The sequence below is a fragment of the Metopolophium dirhodum genome, chromosome 7, assembly GCF_019925205.1.
Source record: "Metopolophium dirhodum isolate CAU chromosome 7, ASM1992520v1, whole genome shotgun sequence".
Lineage (NCBI taxonomy): Eukaryota > Metazoa > Arthropoda > Insecta > Hemiptera > Aphididae > Metopolophium > Metopolophium dirhodum.
This window is the reverse complement of record NC_083566.1, coordinates 14,755,961-14,779,003: the sequence shown is the minus strand read 5'-3', so window position 1 is coordinate 14,779,003 and position 23,043 is coordinate 14,755,961. Positions and strand designations below refer to the sequence as shown.

General features: G+C 30.2%; 1 protein-coding gene across 1 annotated transcript in view; it reads left to right on the top strand.

Moving 5' to 3' along the window:
* Nucleotides 1–23,043, top strand: part of LOC132948731 (uncharacterized) — a 35,405-nt gene that overhangs the window by 5,400 nt on the left and 6,962 nt on the right. Inside the window, exon 2 of the mRNA XM_061019356.1 lies at nucleotides 20,892–21,442. Within this exon, the coding sequence (XP_060875339.1) occupies nucleotides 20,897–21,442 (546 nt within the window). The 5' untranslated portion in view covers nucleotides 20,892–20,896. The remainder of the gene's footprint in view (nucleotides 1–20,891; nucleotides 21,443–23,043) is intronic.

Genomic DNA, 23,043 nt, shown 5'->3' with positions numbered 1-23,043 from the left:
ACTGTCTGTATTTTTATTAGTATTATTACATTTACTTATTTAGAATATAGATGATAATGTGACAGATTGCCAATACCGTAGTTGAGCTGTGCAATTAATACGAGTTACGACTGTTAATAATGGTTTCGTGCATGATATAAACAACATTTACGATTTACTTATACTAAAATCCAATAAGTAACCGAATACATCACTGTACCAGGTACCTTGTGAGTAGTTGTGCTTACAGTGGTTATTATAATCGGCTGGTTTAAACATCAGTTCAATATAAGGCATCTGTGAATATATCATAAATATAAATATCATGCACAGTAAAGAAAATAACAATGTATAAAATAATAATAATCTTATAATACAAATTGACGAAAATATTAATATTAACACTTTAATAATTGCCGAATAAAATACAAAGTTTTCCTACCAAAACGTTATTTAACTCACACATTAAAATAATTTATAGGGTATCGGGTTTCGACTTCCGACTCTCTATAAAATATATAGCATAACTTATAAATTATAATACAAATAATGTAACAATATTATTAACAGAGTCACTTAGCTACATATATAGCCACTTTACGTAAACCCAATGAAACATCTTTAAAATGTTACATAATCATTATTATACCTAAGTAGGTAGGTTATCTTTATTATTACTTTTACTATTTTTTTTTATACTCAGCGCTATAATTATTTTATGCAATACACGTGTATAATAAACTATACACATAATTTTCTTTATTAATCGTACTGAGAACTTATAAAATATATGATATAGATACCTACTCTAAATTCTAATACTGTCTAAAGTACAACAATTAAACAATATTAGAAAACATATTAGAAGTTAACAATTTTTTAAATTCATGAATAGGAAGTCTCATGGTGAGACACCTAACTTAAAGAAGTTTTACAAAAGAAGATTTCTGGACCAGTTCCGGTGTATCTAATCTCCTCCCGGGTGAGTTATAGAGGCGAGATTTTCAATGAGTAGACTTCTCATGGTACCTATAGTGGAGTTTTTTGTGAAATCTGTTGTATAATAATATTGCCGTTTAATCGATCGTACTTTTTTGATCCCAATAAGATGATTGTGTAGGTCCCATAATTATTCTTTATAAATTAGGAATTATAATATTACTATAATATGCTATAACGTATGTTTTATTCATATTAAATATTAATATTATGTAATATACCTATATATATATATTATCTGTATCTTTAATATACGTAACAAATAACGATAATACTAATCATGAATTATAATTAATTTTTAATCAATATACAAGTTGAAAATATTTTCATTTTGATCTATTTTACATGTTTCAAAATGTAACATAAATTATTATCAAATCCATCATGGACGTAATTTGATCTCTCGTAATCGACCTGATATACGTAGGTAGGTAAGTATTAAACTATCAAAGAAATATCCAATTATTTCATTCTGAGATGTGTATAAAAAATAAGTATAGGTACTATAGGTATCTGGTAGGTTCTAGCTAATATAATAGCATTGCCGTTTAATAGTTTGTAATAAACATTAATGAAATATTATCGAAGGACTAATACAATTTAAAATAATATAGTAGGTAATAGGTATGCATACAATATACATAGATAGGTTATTATAACAGAGTAAAAATTATATTTGTCATAAAATAATATAAAAATCGGCGCTTTGTGATCATAATTCACCAATGAAATAACTAATACAAGAAAGACAACTTTCTGTTATAACTTATAACATTGATTATAAATACTATACTAATTATAATCAATGGTCATAAATTATAATTATATACAATATGCAATATGCATTATGCACGTGATTATGTGAAATATACATCAATTATTATACACATTTATGCACAGCCTGTTGCATTCAAATTTAAAATATTGAATAGATACTGTGAAATCATTCAAACCAGCATGGAAAATTGATGTCAGGCCGTGGACCACTAAGCCACGATGTCGCGATATTATATTATTGTTATTTCGAGCCCAAAATGACACATAGCAGACGTCCTCCGGGCTCTGGGCTCCGGGTTCCGACAGTACAATATGCGCATTTTTGATTCCTTACATTTATAAATTATTATAATATATATTTTAACTGTCGTAACTCGTAATATATGTAACCAGATCCAGCCCGCGCATTTATAACCAAAAAAATGAAACAATTAGGTGTAGGTGCGGACGGCGCGGCATTCGTGTGGCAGTCGTCGTCGAACGATATTAAAATTAAATCAACCACCCACGACAAACCGCGTATCCTGCAGATAAAAAATGTATTATTAAAACGAACTCGGTGGGCTCTCGTCGTCGGACATTATAATAATATTATACGCTATGTATTATAATACATAAACGTGAAAATATTGTCGATTGCCACGACGCTTGTGCACTAATTCCCTGAGGGGCCCTGTGGTCTGCACATTTGTATTATTATATTATTATTACGTCTGAATAGGGTACCTACATGTATAAACGATTTGGCGCGTGGGAAGGTGTTATTTCGTGTATATACTATTATATTAATATAATATATTCGTGTTTTATTTTTTTTTTTTAAACACACCACTATATACACTCATTATCGGGAAATTGAGTAGCTGAAATATCCAAAACGCATTTATGGTATGTATAAAGTACCTATATACGATTCTACCGAAACGGGTCACGACCGTCGTCATCGCCTCGCTGTCGTTCTATATAGAAAATAATATATAATATGTATATATATTATTTATAGGTTTATAGGTAATACGCACCTATAATACCGCCAGCTATAGAAATATAGAATATTATGATAGTTACGATCAGTTTATAAGACGGGTGAGCGGACGATGGTGTCTTACGAGTTAGTGGCTTACACAAGTGACTACCTAAACCACGCACGACGCGCACATAATAATAATATTGTATCGTATACATATGATGTATGTATATTAATAATATTATACTAGTAGATACTATATTATATACTCAAACACATTATATCATTGTCCATTGATATTCCCAAGATTTGTTTCGTTTGGCATATCAAATTCAACATAATATTTCATGGGGTCGACGTGTGAAATATTAAAAATGGTTTTTGTGTTTATTTTGCTGGCGTCTTTTTTACTATAAATACGAATACTAATACAACCCTATAAGACATAAGTACCCAATGGCCTGTACCATCACAGCATCTCCATCCCTTTTTGGTCAACAATCCGACCTTGAAGAATGTCGTGCATTAAAAAATACAACTAGAGAAATAATTTAAAGTTTTAAATTTATATCTTATATCCTGATCGGGACTGGTAAATGGGTGTTGACCAGTCTCCCTCAGCGGCAGTTTTCGGTATTTAAAAAATATATCATTTTCCCTCACATATTATCTATATATTTGATTACATTAGTCGTAAAATAAAAAGGTAATAAGTAATAGTATATGTAAAAAATATATAACACATATAAAACAAATGCATGTCTTCAAAGAATAAATATACTGTTTGTAGTTATAAGCTACATATAACGTAATTAAAAAAAAATAATATTTTTATGGGTTGGTATTGCAATTGTGTATATAATATGTGAGGGCAATAACTGCACATTTAGTATATTTGGTTGTGGGCTAGGCAGTTTACCAATTGCACTTAAAATGACCTTTTCAGTTGTTTTCATATACCAATATTGCGCTCTAAACATAGGGTCGACGTACCAATTTATTATTTCGTTCTAAACTTTTTATAATACCTAAGGAAAACGTATTAGTTAGTAATAATGATATAATAAATGAGTATACTAACCGATTTTTTTGCTAGTATTAATACATAATAATACATAATATTATAATATAAATAAATACATAATTTTTTTCTTCACATTTAATAAGTTACTTTTTGATCGTCAATTATTTAAAATTAAAGTTATACCAGTTAAATTATAATTCATATTTAAACTTTTTTACAATAATAATAATTAATAACACACTGATTTTAAAAATGTTTAATTCATAAAATTACCTTAAATTCCCAGTCACTTCAACCAGTAATCAATTGATCAATATAAATAAGTTTTCAATTTTTAAGCATTTTAATGTGTAGATTGTTTATGTTGATGTTGATGGAATCAGATCGAATGACAATATTTTCATATCTGAAGTTAGGCAAATTTGAATAGAAGCACAAATAATATATTGAGTATTGACAGTAAAATATAAGAAACGCAATTGGTACACTGACTCTAAACCAAAACTTTGTTTTAGGAGCAATTTATTGGTCCATGGCCCCAAATTGGTGCATTTTCCTCTAGCAGCGGCGTAAATAGAGTTTGAAATTTGCGGGGGGGCTGGAGCTCAGGTCTATACTTAAACTCTTATGATGCTTTTAAATTAGAGTAGTGAAATCATTAGTTTTTTGGGGGACTATAGAAACTCTAAGGGGGGCTAAAGCCCCCCCCCCCTATTTGCACCTATGTCCTCTAGGCAGTTCGAGGGGGAATCGGTATAAAAAAAGGTACTATTGAGGGCATGCAACTGGTACACGCCCAATTATTGTAATATACTTTGTTTCCACTCACGGAGCCCAAAAATCTGAATTGCAATTTGTAGCCAAGGGTCGGGTGAGTTTTCTCACATGTCACCTCTAACAAGTAACAATATAGAATTTAACGAAATCATGAATATTAAATAGTAAAGAAATTTAAAATTAGGAAGGGGGTTAATGGTTATAATGGAGAGGTTGCATAGTATAACCATTGTAGACTGTAGTTAGAATGATAATGCGCCTCAGTTGGACACCATTCTAATCACAGATCACAGCCTCACTTGCATTCTGTACAGAGTATATACATGCCCTATCAATTCTTTTATTATCTAGGTATAAATAAAATAAAATGTCTAGTATAAATGTATAATGCTCGTGTACGTTATAAGTTTATTGTTTATAACTTATTATATAAGCTCTCGGCACGTTCGTATTAATATTATTTGACCGTCAACCGCCGAGCTGCCATTGTTGTTGCTCGTTACATAAAAAGGATCCGCGATGTCACGCGAGACTTGCGGTGGCGGCGGCGGCGACGGACGAACGACGGACGTGCGTGCCCGTTCTACGCGGGACAGCCGACTCAGTCGAATGATCGACACACGCTCGTCGGAGCCTCGCGTTTTCCCGTCGAGAAATCGAAACCGGTCCTCCTCCCCGTCGCCGTGCACATGGGTATACAATTTAATAATAATAATATGTGCCCCATTGTATTGTAATTCTATTCCTCATATACGGGTTTTTATAAGTCTCATGCTCCTATAATGGATATATACGTAGTTTGAAGTTTCTCGTCGAAGTCGTTCCCGCACACGGTAAGGACCTCCTTAAAGGCTGCCGTGATATTATGCGCGTATATACAATACATATATATATATAGGTCCTGATGCGAACCGGTCGCATAATATTATATATTATTATACATTTATACATTTATACTGTACGCATCGTCGCGGTCGGCTATATGGACGACGCAGTGAGTTGGGACGAAAAAAGAGGGGACAAATGGTCCGCTATCAATTATTTATACGACGTATAAAGTAGCAGCAGAAGCAACAGCATTACGTATACTCGGAAAACAAACGAGATTAATTGATTTCGGTCGGGTGGAAAAAAAAATCGAAATTCCACGACAACTACTGTTCCGCCGGTATGTACGATATCTATACGTATATATAGATAATACATATTGCCGCATATGATATCATATTATGCGCTCGCATATAACATATATAGCTAGCTAATAATATTAAGAATTCAAGTGGCGTACGCCGACACCGCCGCGCTCGCCGGCCTGTCGACTGGCGCGGTGTACCTACACTATTTTTATTATTTTTTTTAAACTCTTTTCTCTCCTCTCCCGGCGATGACAGACCTCGTCTACGATACACGCATCCCGACATCGTATATATAAATATAATATATATAAACATGATACAATATAACATGGAGAGTATAAAATAATCGAGACGAGTATGATGGCAGAGAAAAAAAAGCTCCACATTCGACATTACAAATGGACACCACACATTATTATAGATATCCGACTATTATATTATATTATTATTGGGTATAAACTATAAACCTACCTACATTTCGATCCCAGTGCGCAACGTATACATTTACGTATACGTTATAGCTGAAGTATTTCTCATAAACTGTGTAATGAATCATTGATCATCATCACATTACCTAACGATGATCTTCGTAAACAGACCACCGGCGTGTACATGCCACATGGTGGTGGTGTGCAAATATAATAATGTGTATAATAATATTATGATGGTGTCACGCATGCTGTGGGATTTTTATCTTTATATTTGTATTACTAAGAAGCTAAAATTACGGACGACAAACAAATAATAGGTACCTAGGGTACTAGATTTTATTGCATTGTTGTCACTATCGCGCATGCGACATCTGTTGTTCCACTAAGGTATGGTTTTAATTTTTATTTTTAGATTCTGAGTGAAACGATGAATGAATTGATTTTACAATGATGTGTGTTTTTTTTTTTATTTTTTTTTTTATTTTTTATTTTTGTGTCTGTGTACACGATAAGTAGTCGAAATAATGCTTCGATTTTCGACTTCAGTATCTTGTTCGATGGGAAAGTGAATATCGTTGGTGCATTGGGGAGGTCAAAATTTTAATTTCCCAGTAGTTTTCAAAAGCGATGTGAAAAACAAAAGAAAAATTAAGGAAAAACGGGAATTTTTACGCAAAATCGATTTTTAACAAAATCGATTTTGGTTATTGGTGTAACTCTAAAACAAATGACCGTAGATGCATGAAATTTTCACTGGTTGTTTATATTTGCATTTTCTATACACAATACAATTTTGAAAATAATTTGACTTTTTTTGAACTGTTTACGGACATTGTCAGTTTTCAGTTTTTTTAAATTTTTTTTCTATAAATATCAATAAAATTTTATTTGTTGGGTAAAAAAGCTTGAAAATTTAATAGAAGGCTCCTAGGTTATTGTTTCAAAGGCAGATGAAAAAAATTAAAAATCCTTAGTCACAGTTTTTTTTTATACACGTTTAAAGTTCAAATCTTGAAAAAATACGGAAAAATCACGAAAATTTGCAAATTATTTTGAGTTAGAAATTCATAAAAAATTTTCTTTTTAAATCTAAGATTTTAAAATGTAATATAAGATTACTCATAAGTTTGTCTACCTTTATCAAAAAAAAAATGTCTAGAAGAAACTTAAATTAAATTTTTATGAGCGTCTGAAATTTATATTTATACAACATTTGATATTTACTCGATTTCTCATGTAACAATTTTCTTATTTTATTGTAATTAAAAAACGAATGACTGTAGATATTTGAAAATTTCACTGAATGTTTATATTAGCATTTTCTATACACCATAAAATGTTGAAAATATTTTGACTCTTTTTGAGCTGTTTACGGACATTGTCAGTTTTCAATTTTTTTAGTTTTTTTTTCTATAAATATCAATAAATTTTTATTTGTTGGGTAAAAAAGCGTGAAAATTTGATATAAGGCTCCTGATATATCGTTCTAATAGCAGTTGAAAAATATTAAAAATACATAGGCACAATTTTTTTTATAAGCATTTAAAGTTCAAATTTTGACAACATTTATCAAATTTATAATTTATTAATTATTTTGTGGTTAAAAATGTATAAAATGTTTAACTTTTATGGCTAAAGATTGAAAATTTAAAACAAGGCTCCGAGTAAATAGGTTATATATAAATTACTTTAATCACAATAATATCATCAAATATACTTGGTAAAATCATAGGCTGACTGACCGTTTTCGCTCAGAATCGTTTTTCTTATACAATGATATTATATCATTGAATTCAAATTTAACACCATCCATTACAGTGACCCACTTGTAACCTACTGTACAGCAGAGCGACATCCACTTATCCACCTTTTTTATACATACTTTTTATTAGTATATATATCATTATTGTTGTGCAGTATTCCAATGTATAGTCGTATAGGTTTACTGTATTAGGTACGTAGGTTAGTAGGTTATGTTAGTATTAGGTGTGAATTTTTCACTTGATTCTTTCTTTAGTCCACACTCCAGAGACCTCAGTTTGTCTACTAAATTTGCATTCAGTCCCTAAAATATTCAAATTTTTGTACTACACACATAGTCCTAAATCGGTCAAATCTAAATTCACTACTAAGCTGATAATAATAAAAGTAGCTACTCTCAATAACAATGAATAGTTTATTATAATAGCTATAATAAGAGTATGAGACGTAACAACACAACATATTGTTTACTGTGTGTCTGTGTAGAATGTAGATAATAATCAAAATGTGGTTTGGCCAAAAACCATTAAAATATTTAAAAAATGTGAAGATATAAAATTATACATAATATTATTATAAAGGTTTACCTAATTAGAATAACACACTTTTAAATTTCGTACTACACACTGCACTTTTCGTACTACACAAAGTGTGTCGTAGTACACACAATTTTAGGGACTGGTTGCATCTGTATGTGCCTATCCAAAATAGTAATTATAGATTTCATCACAACTTGCTTTATATTATGCTCCTTAAAATTATAATATGTTAATATTTGTATATAATAGACATAATATAGTCCACGCTCCACCGTGAAATAATATTATGTTTTTTTCGGCTATAAATAATAACATATAATATAATAAGTATATTATAATGGAATCAGACAACGGCGATGTGTGAGTCCTTTTGAGGCTCAGGGGCTGCTTCTACGTACATAATATATATAATATAATATATTATTATCATCGTGCACCAGCACGGTCCGTGGTCCGTGATGACGTCCGATGTGAATTAATGTATTAAAATAATCATTAATAATGGAAAGTTTTCAGTCCATATAAAAATTTCAAATATGTACTATAGAGGAGACGGATGAATAAAAAAAAAATTGGCAATTGATATAATTTACATGTCTTGATTGAGTACCGCAGAAATTAGTTTTATTTCGCAACGTTTCTCCGCGTTCCTATATGTATGGATACAATAATATAATATATTACCTATAATAAATAGGTATAAGGTATACCTCCTATATACTTTATACTAGACCAGTCACCAACAATATAAATGGTTTTATAAAAAAATTGAATAGTATGATTACATGATGTATATAGACTATTGATGTAACTGAAAATTCAAAATTATACTGAACGTAAAAATGAATAACCACTTAAATACTTCATTTTACTGGATATGATAGTATATGACTAAATAAATTAACGTAACAACACTCTAAAGTCTAAACAATAACTCTAATAAATTAGCCGTTGTTTATATAATGTCAAAGGCATTCAAGCCATCTTATTTACCTACGTAATCATATACTTATGTACTTATAAGTAGGTATATACATAGGTTTTTTCCATTGTATCTTGTAAAAACTTTTATATGTGTTCGGTAATAACTAAAATTCTAGAATGTAATATCTGTAATATTTATTACTTATTTACATAGACACAATTTGGGTTAATTTTATGGGGGTGCTAGATTTATGTCAACTAAAGTGATACACCCCCTCTTTTCATACAATTGTATACACCTTCGCATTAATCTTAATATAAATTATTATTTATTACCTATAGTCCTATAACATAATACACTTTAATCTATATTATTATTCTGATAAGTACCTATGTTCTATGTATTATTATTATTATGAAAGTGATAAGGTCATAGAAATAAATGTATCCAAATACATGTAACATAATATTATAGTCAATAAAAATTTGATCTGGCTATCAAAAATTTGGGGGTGCTTAGCATCCCCCCAAATTGCGCTTATGCTTATTTAGTGTATTAGTATTACTAAATATTGTAAAATTGATGAGTAGTGTCACGTGTATACGGGTACGCGTATTTAGTTGTAGCATTGTAGCAAAACCATTGCAGTCGTGAGCGAAGTTCATTCGGCAGTGTAATGATTTTATACTTACGACACTCGTAAATTTATTTTAGATTTAAATTTATATTTAAGTTGTATTAATGAATTATATTTATATAGTAGTCGGTACTTGCAGGTGTAAGGGTGTATAAAACGTTGAACTTGTAATTGGTATTAACTCATTAAGTCTAATATAACATAATGAATTCACATTTAACATAATATGGAAAATGCTATTGCAGTTCACAACAGTTGCCCCATAGAAAAAAAAATAATTTATTATTACTATCACTATATGTTATACAACTGCAGCCTGTTGCCTGTATAATATAATATTATATGTATCCGAAAATATGATGCGATCGTCACAACCATATATATTTTGATATATTGAAAGGTGATTATAAATAAGTGCTCAATTTAAATAAAAATCTCATAAAAAATAATTGAAAATTAAGACGTTTTCGTCATGTTTAATTTATAAGTCGCGAACACTCAGTTGTTACTTGTTACCGCAGCGTTGATTGTATACATATAATATTACAGACGATGATGAGGCTGTATTCCCATATAGTTATAATATACATAGTTAGTTAATGTGAAAGCGGTTCCGAGGATATATATACCTACAGACAAAATGTTTATGGACATCTTTTATTTACTTACATTACATTATTCTGTAGAAACTGCACGTTGTAGGTATGTAAATAGTTTCTGTATATTATATACTATATATTTTATAAAAAACAGTTAAAATAATCTATAAAATAATTACTGATAAAACAGATTTTGGTTTTTCATATGTAGGTAGCCATGGATAATACTCATAACTAGGGTCAAAAAAAATAAAAAAATTTTACCAATTTAAAGAAAAATTTAAAAAATATATATGTAAAATATGCATTTAAATTTTTTGTATGGCGTTGAAAATTATTCAAGTACCTAATTAAACAATTTTTATAAGCATTTAAAGTTCAAACGTTGACAAAAACAGGTAAAAATCACGAAAATGTGCAAATTATTTTGAGTTAAAAATTCATAAAAAATTTTCTTTTTAAATCTAAGATTTGAAATTTAATACTAGATTTCTTATAAGTTTGTCTACCTTCATCAACAAAATAATCTCTAACGGAAGGCGGAAAGTCAAATTAAATTTTTATGAGCGTTTAAAGTTCATATTTTTACAACATTGGGTCATTGGATAATCGCTTGATTTATCATGTAGCAATTTTGTTATTTTGTTATAATTCAAAAACAAATAATTGTCGTTACATGAAAATCTGATTGAATGTTTAAATTCTCTTTTGCTATACGCCATAAAATTTAAAAAATATTTTTACTTGTTTTGAGCAGTTCACGGACAATTTCAAATTTCAATTTTTCAGTTTTATTTTCCTATGTCTGTCAATAAAAATATTGGTAAAAATTAGTAATTGGTTAGTAATATACTAATATCATACGCTATCTGACCGACTTTGCTCAGAATCGTTTTTCTTATACAATGACATTATATGATAGAATTCCAATTTAACACCATCCATTACAGTGACCCACTTGTAACCTACTGTACAGCAGAGCGACATCCACTTGCCCGCCTTTTTTATGTATTTAATGCATTTTGTAATACATTTTTAACTACAGGAAATGATTTATTTATTTATTTATTTATTTACCAGTCAAATAAATAATTGGTGCGAATCATAAAATTATTATTTGTCGAATAAGAAAAATTGTCTACAGTTTATACATGTATCTCTAATTTAAATTGTAAGATTACTAGAAATCATCGATGAAGTTGGTAACAATATATTATCAATTAGTAAGTATAGGTTTATAATAGGTATAATAAAAATGGTATAATAGCTGGCAAATATTTTGTATCAATCATTATAAACTATATAATACCGCCTTTAACTTATCCAAACAAATATTCCGTGATTCATGGCGGTCGTTCGTAGTACATAATAATATTATTCTATAAATTATTATAATAATATATTATAAAGACGATCAACTCCTCAATCTACATCTGTCAATCCGTCATCATTCATGCGATGTGTGTCATAATATTATAATAATTATTATTACTATAATAACAACAAAAACCGTTTAACTACATGTTTGTGTAAATACACTCGAAATCATTCATATCGTACCTATCTTTAAGTCGACTCAACTTAAATATAATTACGGTTTGCGGCGATTTATCAAGCTAGTATATTAATATTATGTAATGGTACAGCGTGCCCCACCAACTGCAGCATCAGCAGCGGCGACCAAGGCATTCGTGCAGGCCGTGCAGCAGCTGTTCGAGTAATTTAGAAGTATATAGTTTGAACATATGACAAAAAAAATAATAAAGTATATATTATTATGTTTTGTGACTAGTGTGGTGTTGGTGTATGTGCGAGTGTACAATCGAAATGTGTAGGTATATAAAATATAAATAGACCGTGATATACCCGTACTATTATTTTTTGTTTTATTTTTTTTTACTGTATTCCCTCGGATGTAGGTATACCACATAGTACCTATATATAAACATAATATGTATATAATATTTAAGACCTTCCTTATATAATAATATTATTATGTCCACGGGAATAATCCTCCGCGTGACCGGTCCATGTTCGAGCATAATATGAGTATACATATTATAGTATATTGTAATAATATAATAATCATCAAGAAAAGACACACCTGCGTTTTATGTAAATTTCCGTTCGCCTACACCTCGCTTCGTAGTGGCCAGGCGGGCGAGCGCCACAGAGGCTTATATTATTGTAGGTATGTATTATCATATTATGGGTACATTATAATAGCCAATAAGTATAATATAGCCATATAGATGCGCACTAACACACACGACACACATATTATATTCAAGCGCATGCGAAAAAAGTAATATCACAGCAGTACGGGTCCTCGTTCAAGACATTCTGCAGTATAATATATTAATATGTATATGTAATGTGTGTACAGCAGTTCCAAAAGACCACAATAATATATGTGTATAAATTATATTATATTTATAGGTAAGTCTTAAGTATGTTTAATATAACTACGTATATACATTTACTGTCGAAAACCAATTTCCCAACGTTTTTATGGGTTTTTCTCTCTGCCTCCACCGCTACAAAGTTCAATTGGATTGATTATAAGACAACATTACTATACACATATATTTACTTATTATAATATATAAGCGATTTAGAACCGTTGAATTTTCATTATATTATTATTAATTATTATGGACGTTTAGTTTTGTAAATATGCATTCGGTTACAAAATACGTCTTTTTTTTGCCACCTCATGTCGAGTTTGTGTAAAGGAACTTGATGATTATATTTTAATTTTATTGATATTCTGCAGAATACTTAACGACAACTCGTCAAACGAATAAATTAGGTATTATCATTTTCATTCGTGTAAGGAGCTATAATTAAATAATTTTAAAAAAAAACAACATACACTTATATAAACGCCAAGGTAGTTAGTATAGATTTTATTAATTTCAAAAAGTTATTATTTTCTTAGACAAATACTTAACTAAAAATTCATAAAAATAAATGTATTCTGTACACGCGTAATTTTGTAGTGTTGCTCTAGTTTTAATATATTCAATACGAGTTTTCAATCATTTAAGTAGATGAGTGTTATAAAAACTATATTATATTATACTGTATATTAAACACTTACACCTTGTTAAGTTAAATACTTGACTTTTTGTGTACAAAATGGTAGTAATTAATCGTGTTATCTTAAAATTGTCGTATTTACCTACTATTGCATTATAGTATATACATGTATGTCGCTGTCGATGTTTAAATAATAATGTATTCGTAAATCGTCGTTCAATGATCATGTCGGTCCACCTCATCATTCATTAGAATATCTTTATTATTAGGTAGGTAGTGTAGTTATTTCCTTCTCATTTTCTCTATATTCACACATTATACATACAAAATGATTTTTTAATAATAAATACTTATACTTATATAATGGTTACCAGATCATTAGCTTAAAGGCGGAAATAATGTAAAGACCCCAGAATGTCTGTAGAACAATATTATATATTAACATTTGTCATTTTGGACTCATTAATTCGACTATAATAATATATCGACGGTATTTTGTTAAAAGGGCATATACCAAATTTTACTTTTTTTCAGAAAACAAATAAAACTGATTAAATACTCAATTTTTAAGATACAACATTCATTTATACATTATATTAAAAAGAGACTCCATGAAACTAAAATGACTTATTAAATTGCTTAACCTAAATTTATATTTAATGTTATATTAATTTTTTAAAAAAAAATGTGTTGTAGGCCCTTTTAACAATTTGAATTCTATAAACGCCCTTCTAAAAACATATAATAATAGTGGTATAAGTCCTTTTAACATTTTTATTTCTACAAACGACCTTTTAATTTTATACAGTATTTGTATATATATACATTATACTATATTGTATCTATTAACTTGTCGGTTAATTGTTAACTGATAATATTATGCAATCGAAAGGAAAATTGTTATCAAGTGTTACAAGTGATGTTCAGTGTGTAACCTAGTAAAACCACTTTGTTCAATCTGGTAATATACAAACAGAAATAATCATAATTATTGTTACGAACTGTGTAGGTTGTAAACAATTAGGACGCATTCGATGTGGTATAACTGTATAAGTCCTCTCAACAGTTTTGTGTAGATTATTTTAATTTTTAAAAAGGCGTCTGGATATGTTGTGTTGCTATCTTATTTTTCGTAGATGTATACACCGTTTTACCAGAATATTTTCGTGATTTTTCTGAAAATTTTAATACCAAAAACGTTTTTTTCGATTGTGGTAATTTTCTTTATAGACGTTTTTATCATTATTTTTTTTTCATATCTTATTACAACGACTTAATTATTAATTTTATGGCGCTATTATAATGCTGTATTATTAATTAACAATTATCAACCATTTATTAATTACTATACACGTTATCACCAACGTAACGCGACGAATGAATATATTGCACTAATTACGTTTATATTTCTTTGCTAAAATATCTAAAGGTTAAGCTACAGTATTCGTAGTATAATATTTGTTTATCGTATAGCACAAGCGGATAATATGTACGATGAACCTTCAGACCAGCTGTGCTCAGGACCTATAACCGGGCTATACCTTTATACTCGTAAATAAACCGATTAGTCTATATAGACACGCACATATAATACATAATATAACAAAATATACAAAGTATTATTATTATTGTCGATCGCCGTACATAGAATTTACGTTTACGTGCCGTAAGTCAGTTTACCCGACTTAGGACCAAACGGATGTACGATATTGTGTGTGCGTAAGGTTTCGAAATGCGTTTTCATTCCCATCACGCGCGTCGCAGGAAATACAATACATAAATAAATGTATTTTTTTCTTTGAGTCCTTATATAGGATCCTACAAAAAAAAAATGTCTGACTACGTCCGTTTGTCCGATTTCTTAGTATATTATATCAAACGGTCGTGTATAATGCGTGTGAAAAGTAGAAATTCGATATTCGTATAATCTTGTATACCTAAAATATGTGTATAAGTGTGAGTAAAGCATTCCCGCGCATGAAATATTTTGTTTTAGAATTTTGTTATAAGTAACTGTTTTTATACAAAATGAAAATCAGACGACTGTTCTAATTAATATCGGTTACATCCGTACGAAGTTTTGTCATTCGATAATAATTAAATATACCACAATATTATAATATATATATTATACTGAGATATATAAATATATTATATAATTGCCAGTTGGTGTAATTACCTACCCACAATAATATTGTGTTTTTTTATTTCTTCACGCTAACATCGGTCTGTACACGGTTGCTTTATTATATTCAGTGTCCCCGTCGTCGTTTAACGAGCTTATAATTTTATGTTTTCGAAATACTTCAAGCAAAAAAACAATACAAGTACAATAAGAGAGTGCAGCATATTCGATACAGCACGTGGGAAGATTTTCCGCGTAATAAACTTATACGTATATAGTAATATATAATATATATATATTTTTTCACAGGCGAAGCTATATAATTATGGTTTGCTCGGGCACACCCTAATCGCATTGAAAGTGTAGGTATACGAAAATATTATACTAAATTTTGTTGATATATAAACAGTGAGAAAATGTTGTTTCAACAACCGTTTATCGATAAATTGAAAAATTTAAGTTTGGACAAACGCTACAACTCTAGTTTGTATTATTACTATTAATATTATTATTTTACTGTACCTATATAAGCGTCACATGTCACATCAACTATTCGGTGAGAGCTATCGTACTTTTTAGTCCTGTTTATATAGGTTTAAACACTAAGTGACATTTTGGTGATTTTAAGTTTGCAGTGTGAAAATTGAAAGTAAAATGTATTACGACAACATAATATTATATTAATAATTGTAAAATGTGCATTTACAATAAATTATTCGAACCAAATTTGTGCACAATTTTCAGTAATGCGTTTTCGGTATCACCACGCTGGATTTTGACACCTGACACATATACCATCACATTTCAAACAAAAAACTATCAAAAACATAACATTTTTCCGTTCCGGAGAAATTAAACGAATATTTATTATTTATGCATTTATAACGGGAATATTTTTCATCATTCAAAAAATTTCAGACGGATCGAAAATTATATAGTTATCACTTATCAATTATCATTATATACTATATTATGAAGGTACACATCGTTTTCGTGAATTATTTTTGACGGTACCTGTTGGCGTTAAAAACATTTTTATGAAAAAAAAAACAAATTAAAAAAGCGTATCGTCGGCAAACATTCGACGATGGTCGAATGTCGACGTATTATAATTTATAATGCTTATCGTACTCATATAGTCATATCGGCGCAAATATTATTATTAAAACATATATTATTATTTTAATATAGGCACTTTGCGTGTTCGTATATTATAGCTCTAGTTGAAAAATTACGTTACCGCGTTATAACTTATAAAGTATAAATTATAAAAGTATTATTAATAAACCTACCGACTCCAGTAGTTTTCTGGGGCAAATTGAAAAGGAAGATTTATATCAGACGGACGATCATTGATTGTAAACGTTGTACGTTCACTGATGAAATTATAATATATACAGGTAGGTACTTATACTTACATATATATAATAATATAATATATAACAAACAAGTGCGTGTGTGTAAAATTATTGCAAGAGACGCGTATACGAGTCTCTCTTCTAACTAGGTAACTCGAAGACGTCGTACACGACCATAAATAATAATGTACACACACACAAACATACCGACAGTCGAACAGAGTCGTCCAATATGGTTATAACGACTCGTTCTCGTATGTACACACGCAGGTATATACTGCCGTCTGACGAACTTAGCTACAAGTTCATGTCTGTGAATACGTAATTAGGGTATACTTCATATTGTTATTATAAATACAGCCGATACTGACATCAGCACTGCCGATCGTTTATACGTCCGTCCTTCAGGGTTTTTTTTTAATTTCAATTTGTTTTTACTGTCGAAAAATGCACAGTCATTATATTTTTTAAACACTCTACTATCCATATATGTATCTGCCTCTACAGGTTATCGGGTTTAAGCATTTGTCGATATAAATTATTGAAATTCGAAAAAAATACTGACGGTACCTATATACCTAATCCACTCGTGACACGTCTATAGAGTTGGTTTACTATTATTAAGCGCAAACAGTACTACATACTATATTATATAGTATATACTTGAAGATTGTAAACAATTCTAATTGAAATTAAAAAACATTATTTTAAGCATTTGAGAATCTTATGCGCAACATATGTGTAACATATTATAAATATATATAGTATATCCCACGTGTATTGATTGAGGGTCCTTGTTAAACTATTGAGGGGGGAGAGCTCCCCAAGACCATCTGCAAGAGACAAAGCCCCCTCCATTTGTGCCACTTATCGTTGGACTATATTTTTTCGAAACCTATATCTACCTGTATAATGTATACCGTGTGTCCCCGAAAACAGGGTAGATTGTATTTTTACATATTTTTGAATTCTGTTTGCGAGACATGAAACTAAACTATTGGATCATCAATCTCCCGAAGACAATTCTAAAATATGAATAGGGTACTGAGTAATGTAGGTAACTGAGTTATAGAGTGTACTCAGTTTTCTCGGACACACGGTAGGTAGGTATATATATTAGAAATTATAATTACATAATATAATATATATTCTGTGATGTTAGGCCATGTTGTACAAGTAGGTAAGACAATTAATTTTGTAATTATTAATTACTAATTTAAAGTTGTAATGTCACATTTAAGTATTTAAGTATCATTATAACTTTGTACCACCAACTTCATAGTGATTAGTGGGATTAAAGATACCCCTAAGACCACTCTTGAAATCCAAACTCTCACTTCCAATAAACTTACCATAATATACAAGTCATTAATTTGATCAGTTTGACATACGGTATTCAGTTATAGGGTTCTGTAAAGCTATCCAATACCAAAACGCTTCAAGCGTTTCAATCCATTTCCTTACGACTAGTAACGTCTTTTCCTTTGTATTTCACAAATAATAATCTTCACAAAAATTTAGAAATCCCTTTCCTTAATCAATTAGAAAAAAATATATTACTTAAAAATTTAAATTTCATACTAACTTAAGCTTTCACAGTAACCTATTAGTCAAACAACTATCCTCCATCGCACTTCCCGGTAATGTACATAGATGACTCAAAAGCCAGTGGCCTAGATTTTAGAGACCTACTAAAATAAAAATAAATAAAACAATAGGTAATATCCAAAAAGTACCTACTCTGGTGGCACTGCTAAGTGCCTACCCGTAACCGCAACCTCCTGGTCATAACCAAGTATCAAATTTACTCATTGGACTATTTGTATTGTATAGATTGTAAATACAATTTTAAATCAATAAAAAAAAAAAGATTAAAAGATATATTACGGGAACATCATAAAATACTCGTAGATAGACCAGCTCCTCCGTTACAGGTAATAGCATCCATCAATAATATTTAATAATTTAATTTTTCTAGATATTTAATTAGGTAATTATTATTAAGGTTTCTTGATATAAAAAATCAAAAATCACAATGATTATACCATAGAATAAGACAATACTACTATGTATATGAACTAAGTTGCAATCTTTAACAAGTATGGTATAGTTCACTGGGTGGGCCATGGCCCATCTGGCCACTCCCGTGCGCACACCTATAATGATATGTGATGAATAACTATTTTGAATTTTAAAAATTAATTACATACAAATATTTGATTTTAAAACACAAATACGTCCAAGACAGTATTTAAAATAGATACTTTCCAAATACTTAATTTAAAAAGTATTTGAAATAATTAATCAGATTAATCTGAAAATATTTAAATATACATTTACATCAAACACTTAACAAGATTGGTACCTGTCTACCTACTAAATATAAAATACATATACTAGCTAACTATACATAATATTATACATTTACCCGTAATTAATATTTTATACGCTCTGCAATAAGTATATTAAATAATAACTAAAAGGCTGGAAATGTAATACCCTAAAAAAAAAATGCATTTATATCCATTCAAAATAATGCTCCTATAACATGCTCTTAATTTATTTTTATACTTCAAACAAAATATAATTTTTATCAAATTAAAAAAAAGTTTTACAAGATTTCACAATTTCAAGTCTTCTTCGTGGACTTTAAATCTGAAAAAATAATTGCTATCATTTAACTTTACTTATCTGATGATGTTGGAATAGTGATAGGTTTAGATGTTTTGTAAAGTTTCGTATGTACGCGTAGGTATATACTAATATAGGTACTATATTATTACTAGTTATACTTATACCTAACGTATTAATGTATTATTACGCTAATACGTTATTATAAATTTATACATAATAACGTATAATAAATCGTATATAGTTTTATGTAAACACAATTATCTTTTATGTAATTAAGTGTATATAATACATAGTTTAATACATCAATAATATATACTATACATATTAAGTAGTATACGACTAAAAGAGATTCAAAAATATATAGGTACGTAATACGCTTTGCGTACGTGTTAGCGCTATACCTCATAATTACCAATAAATTAATACTATGTAAGCTCTGTTTCGGTTAATCGTTTATGGTCAGAAGTTACCATGTGCTAATGTAATGGATCTATGGGCTTTTTACCGAATAACAGTCAATATTTTAGACCTGAAGCGGTTTAAAGACATATTCACTTATTCTTAATAATAATTTAGTTATAACTATAATTATTCTTAATAATTTCTCTCTCTATATAATATAATATATTATAGATCATACATGGCTTAGGACAGTAGAGCACACTCGAATTACCCCCCATCTTTTAGTGCTGAATAATAAAATATTGTTTATTAAATATGTATTATTTTAGTTCAAATTAGTAATCATTATATAATACTGTTGTCTGTTATATACTTATATGTAATGTATTAAATATTAATTATTATAGAGTGTTTATTTATTAATAAGTGCAGTATTAATGCTGTATCAATGTATTATATATTGATAGGGAGGCTAACATTTTTGGGAGGTAACTCGTAATAATAACGAACTATATCTGATCATCAGAGGCAACTAGTGTATACTAATTACTAACCTTTTTATTTACTTAAATATGGGGGGCTATTCGTATATTTTGGGAGGCAACCGCCAACAGAATGCACCAAAATAATTTACGATGCGAAATCGGTCATATTGTAACGAAAAATAGGTCAGCAAAAAATGACATTGTACTCAGACCAAAAACATATTATTATTATCTATGTTAAAAAAAAATGACTGTCAACTCATTATAACACTTGGTGACATTTATTTTGTGCAGGAAAGATGTTGTGTGTGGTGACGACGGCCGTCGTACTAGCGGTACTCCGAATTACCGGCGGTCAGCTGCATGAGGCCCAGAACGAAGATCTGCTGCAACGGCATAAAGATGTACAGCGACAGATGAACGGCAGCGGGGGCGGTGAATGGAAGTGCCCGGAGGTGCGAAACGTGTCGTGCGCATGCGATCTCCCGCACACGTTACGCTGTACCGGCGGCAAGTCGACGTTCGAGACGGTGGCGCGGGCGCTCAGGCGTCTGTCCGGTACGTCGTCCATATCGCTTCTGGACTGCACCGTGCAGAACGTGGGCTCGCTGCCGGCTAAGATGCTCGACGGCGTGTCGCTGCACGGGCTGGTCGTGTCGTCCGGCGAGATCAAGTCTGTGTCGGACGCTGCGTTCGACGGACTCGGGTCTCCACTCCAGGCGCTCGGCTTGCCCAACAACCTGCTCGAGCGGGTCCCCAGCTCAGCGTTGGCCATGCTCAGCGGTCTCGAGCGTCTCGACCTGTCCCACAACCGTTTGCACACCGTTCACAACAATTCGTTCAAGGTATTATGGTTATAGGCGTGTATTATAGACTATGGTTGATTATTGGAGTATATCGTATTTAGGTAGATATAATAATATGAAACCATTAGATCCTTCGCTCCGCTCAATATCTAAAACTAACTTCAAAATGCGTATCTAACTAATGTAAATAGTTACGAAAATCCTGCCGTTACAATATTACACCAATAAATTTAAAAAATTTAAAACCTTAAACAACGTAATATTGTACATAACTCAACCTTAAAAAAATATTTAAAATACCTACGATATAATTATAATAGATAATTATGTCATTGGGTTTAGTTAACCCACCAAATATTGCGTGGGGCACCACAATCTCACTAAAATCGATTTTTTTTTTTAAATAAATAAATTATTGTGTTTTGTTTACTACAAATGGTACATACAATTATTACATAGTAACTATATTACACGGATATTGCGTAGACGCGGACACACGGTGTACAAAAATTATACCGGAAGTCGGAAATACTTACGTCCTACACGGTTACACAGCAGGCTCTGATTTACCATATGGTGAACGCTATTGCAGCCTGTATAGGTAAATAAGTACAGACGTTGCACCTGGGTAAATATAATATGTCCACGTAGTCAGTTGCTGTTTTTTCTTATGTTAAAACTTAAAGCTGTATAGAATATAGAGTCAGGCGCGGACTGGTAAAATAGGGCACGGGATGCTACACAATTTAAAGGGCAAATTTAAAATATGTAGATTATTTATAAAATATAAATACATTTTATTTTGTCTTAAAAAAATATTGAATATACGTTAAAAACGTAAATAAGTACCAAGTTACAACAAACTTTCAATCAAAATTGTACAATATTATAGTTTACTAATAATTGTAAGTTGGTAATGATCTGTTGTTCACTAGGTGTCTAGAGTCTTTAAATATACAATAAATAATATTAGGCAAATATATTTTAGGGCAAGGGATGCTGTAGCATCCTAGCATCCCAGCCAGTCCGCGCCTGTATAGAGTACACCTATAGACGTATGTGGGTGCCATATAGTTACAACTTCAGGATATACACAATTTTTTTTGTTGACGGGATAGCCCTCATATTTCCTTCGTGAGAACATCTTCCCTATACATCCCGTAATAAATTTAAATCATACCTATATTGTCATTCAGTGGCGTATGCCCTCAGTACGACAATTGTGATCTTTATAATGTAAATACATGTAGGTATACCTATAATAAATGCATATACACAAAACACGTCGTATTGAAATAAATAATTATATACTATTTTATAAAGTTATACAGGTTTGTGGAATAATCTGCGTAGGCATAAAATACTCAAAATTACAAACTTCAAAAGGTTATAACTTTGAAACTTAACATTGTTCTTGGTGAAATACATAGGTTTCCGAAAACAAATTTCAATATATTTGCGAAATAGTGATTAGTGTTTATTATGAATTAATATTATCTTAGTTTTGTACAGCTATCATAGGGGAGTCAGGTTTTTATGTATGTACCTACCTATTATTTCTATAAAATATATTGTGGTACCTAATACCTATAAATTATAATATGGTTTGCTAGTTTTAAAAAAAAATCATGGGGATACGA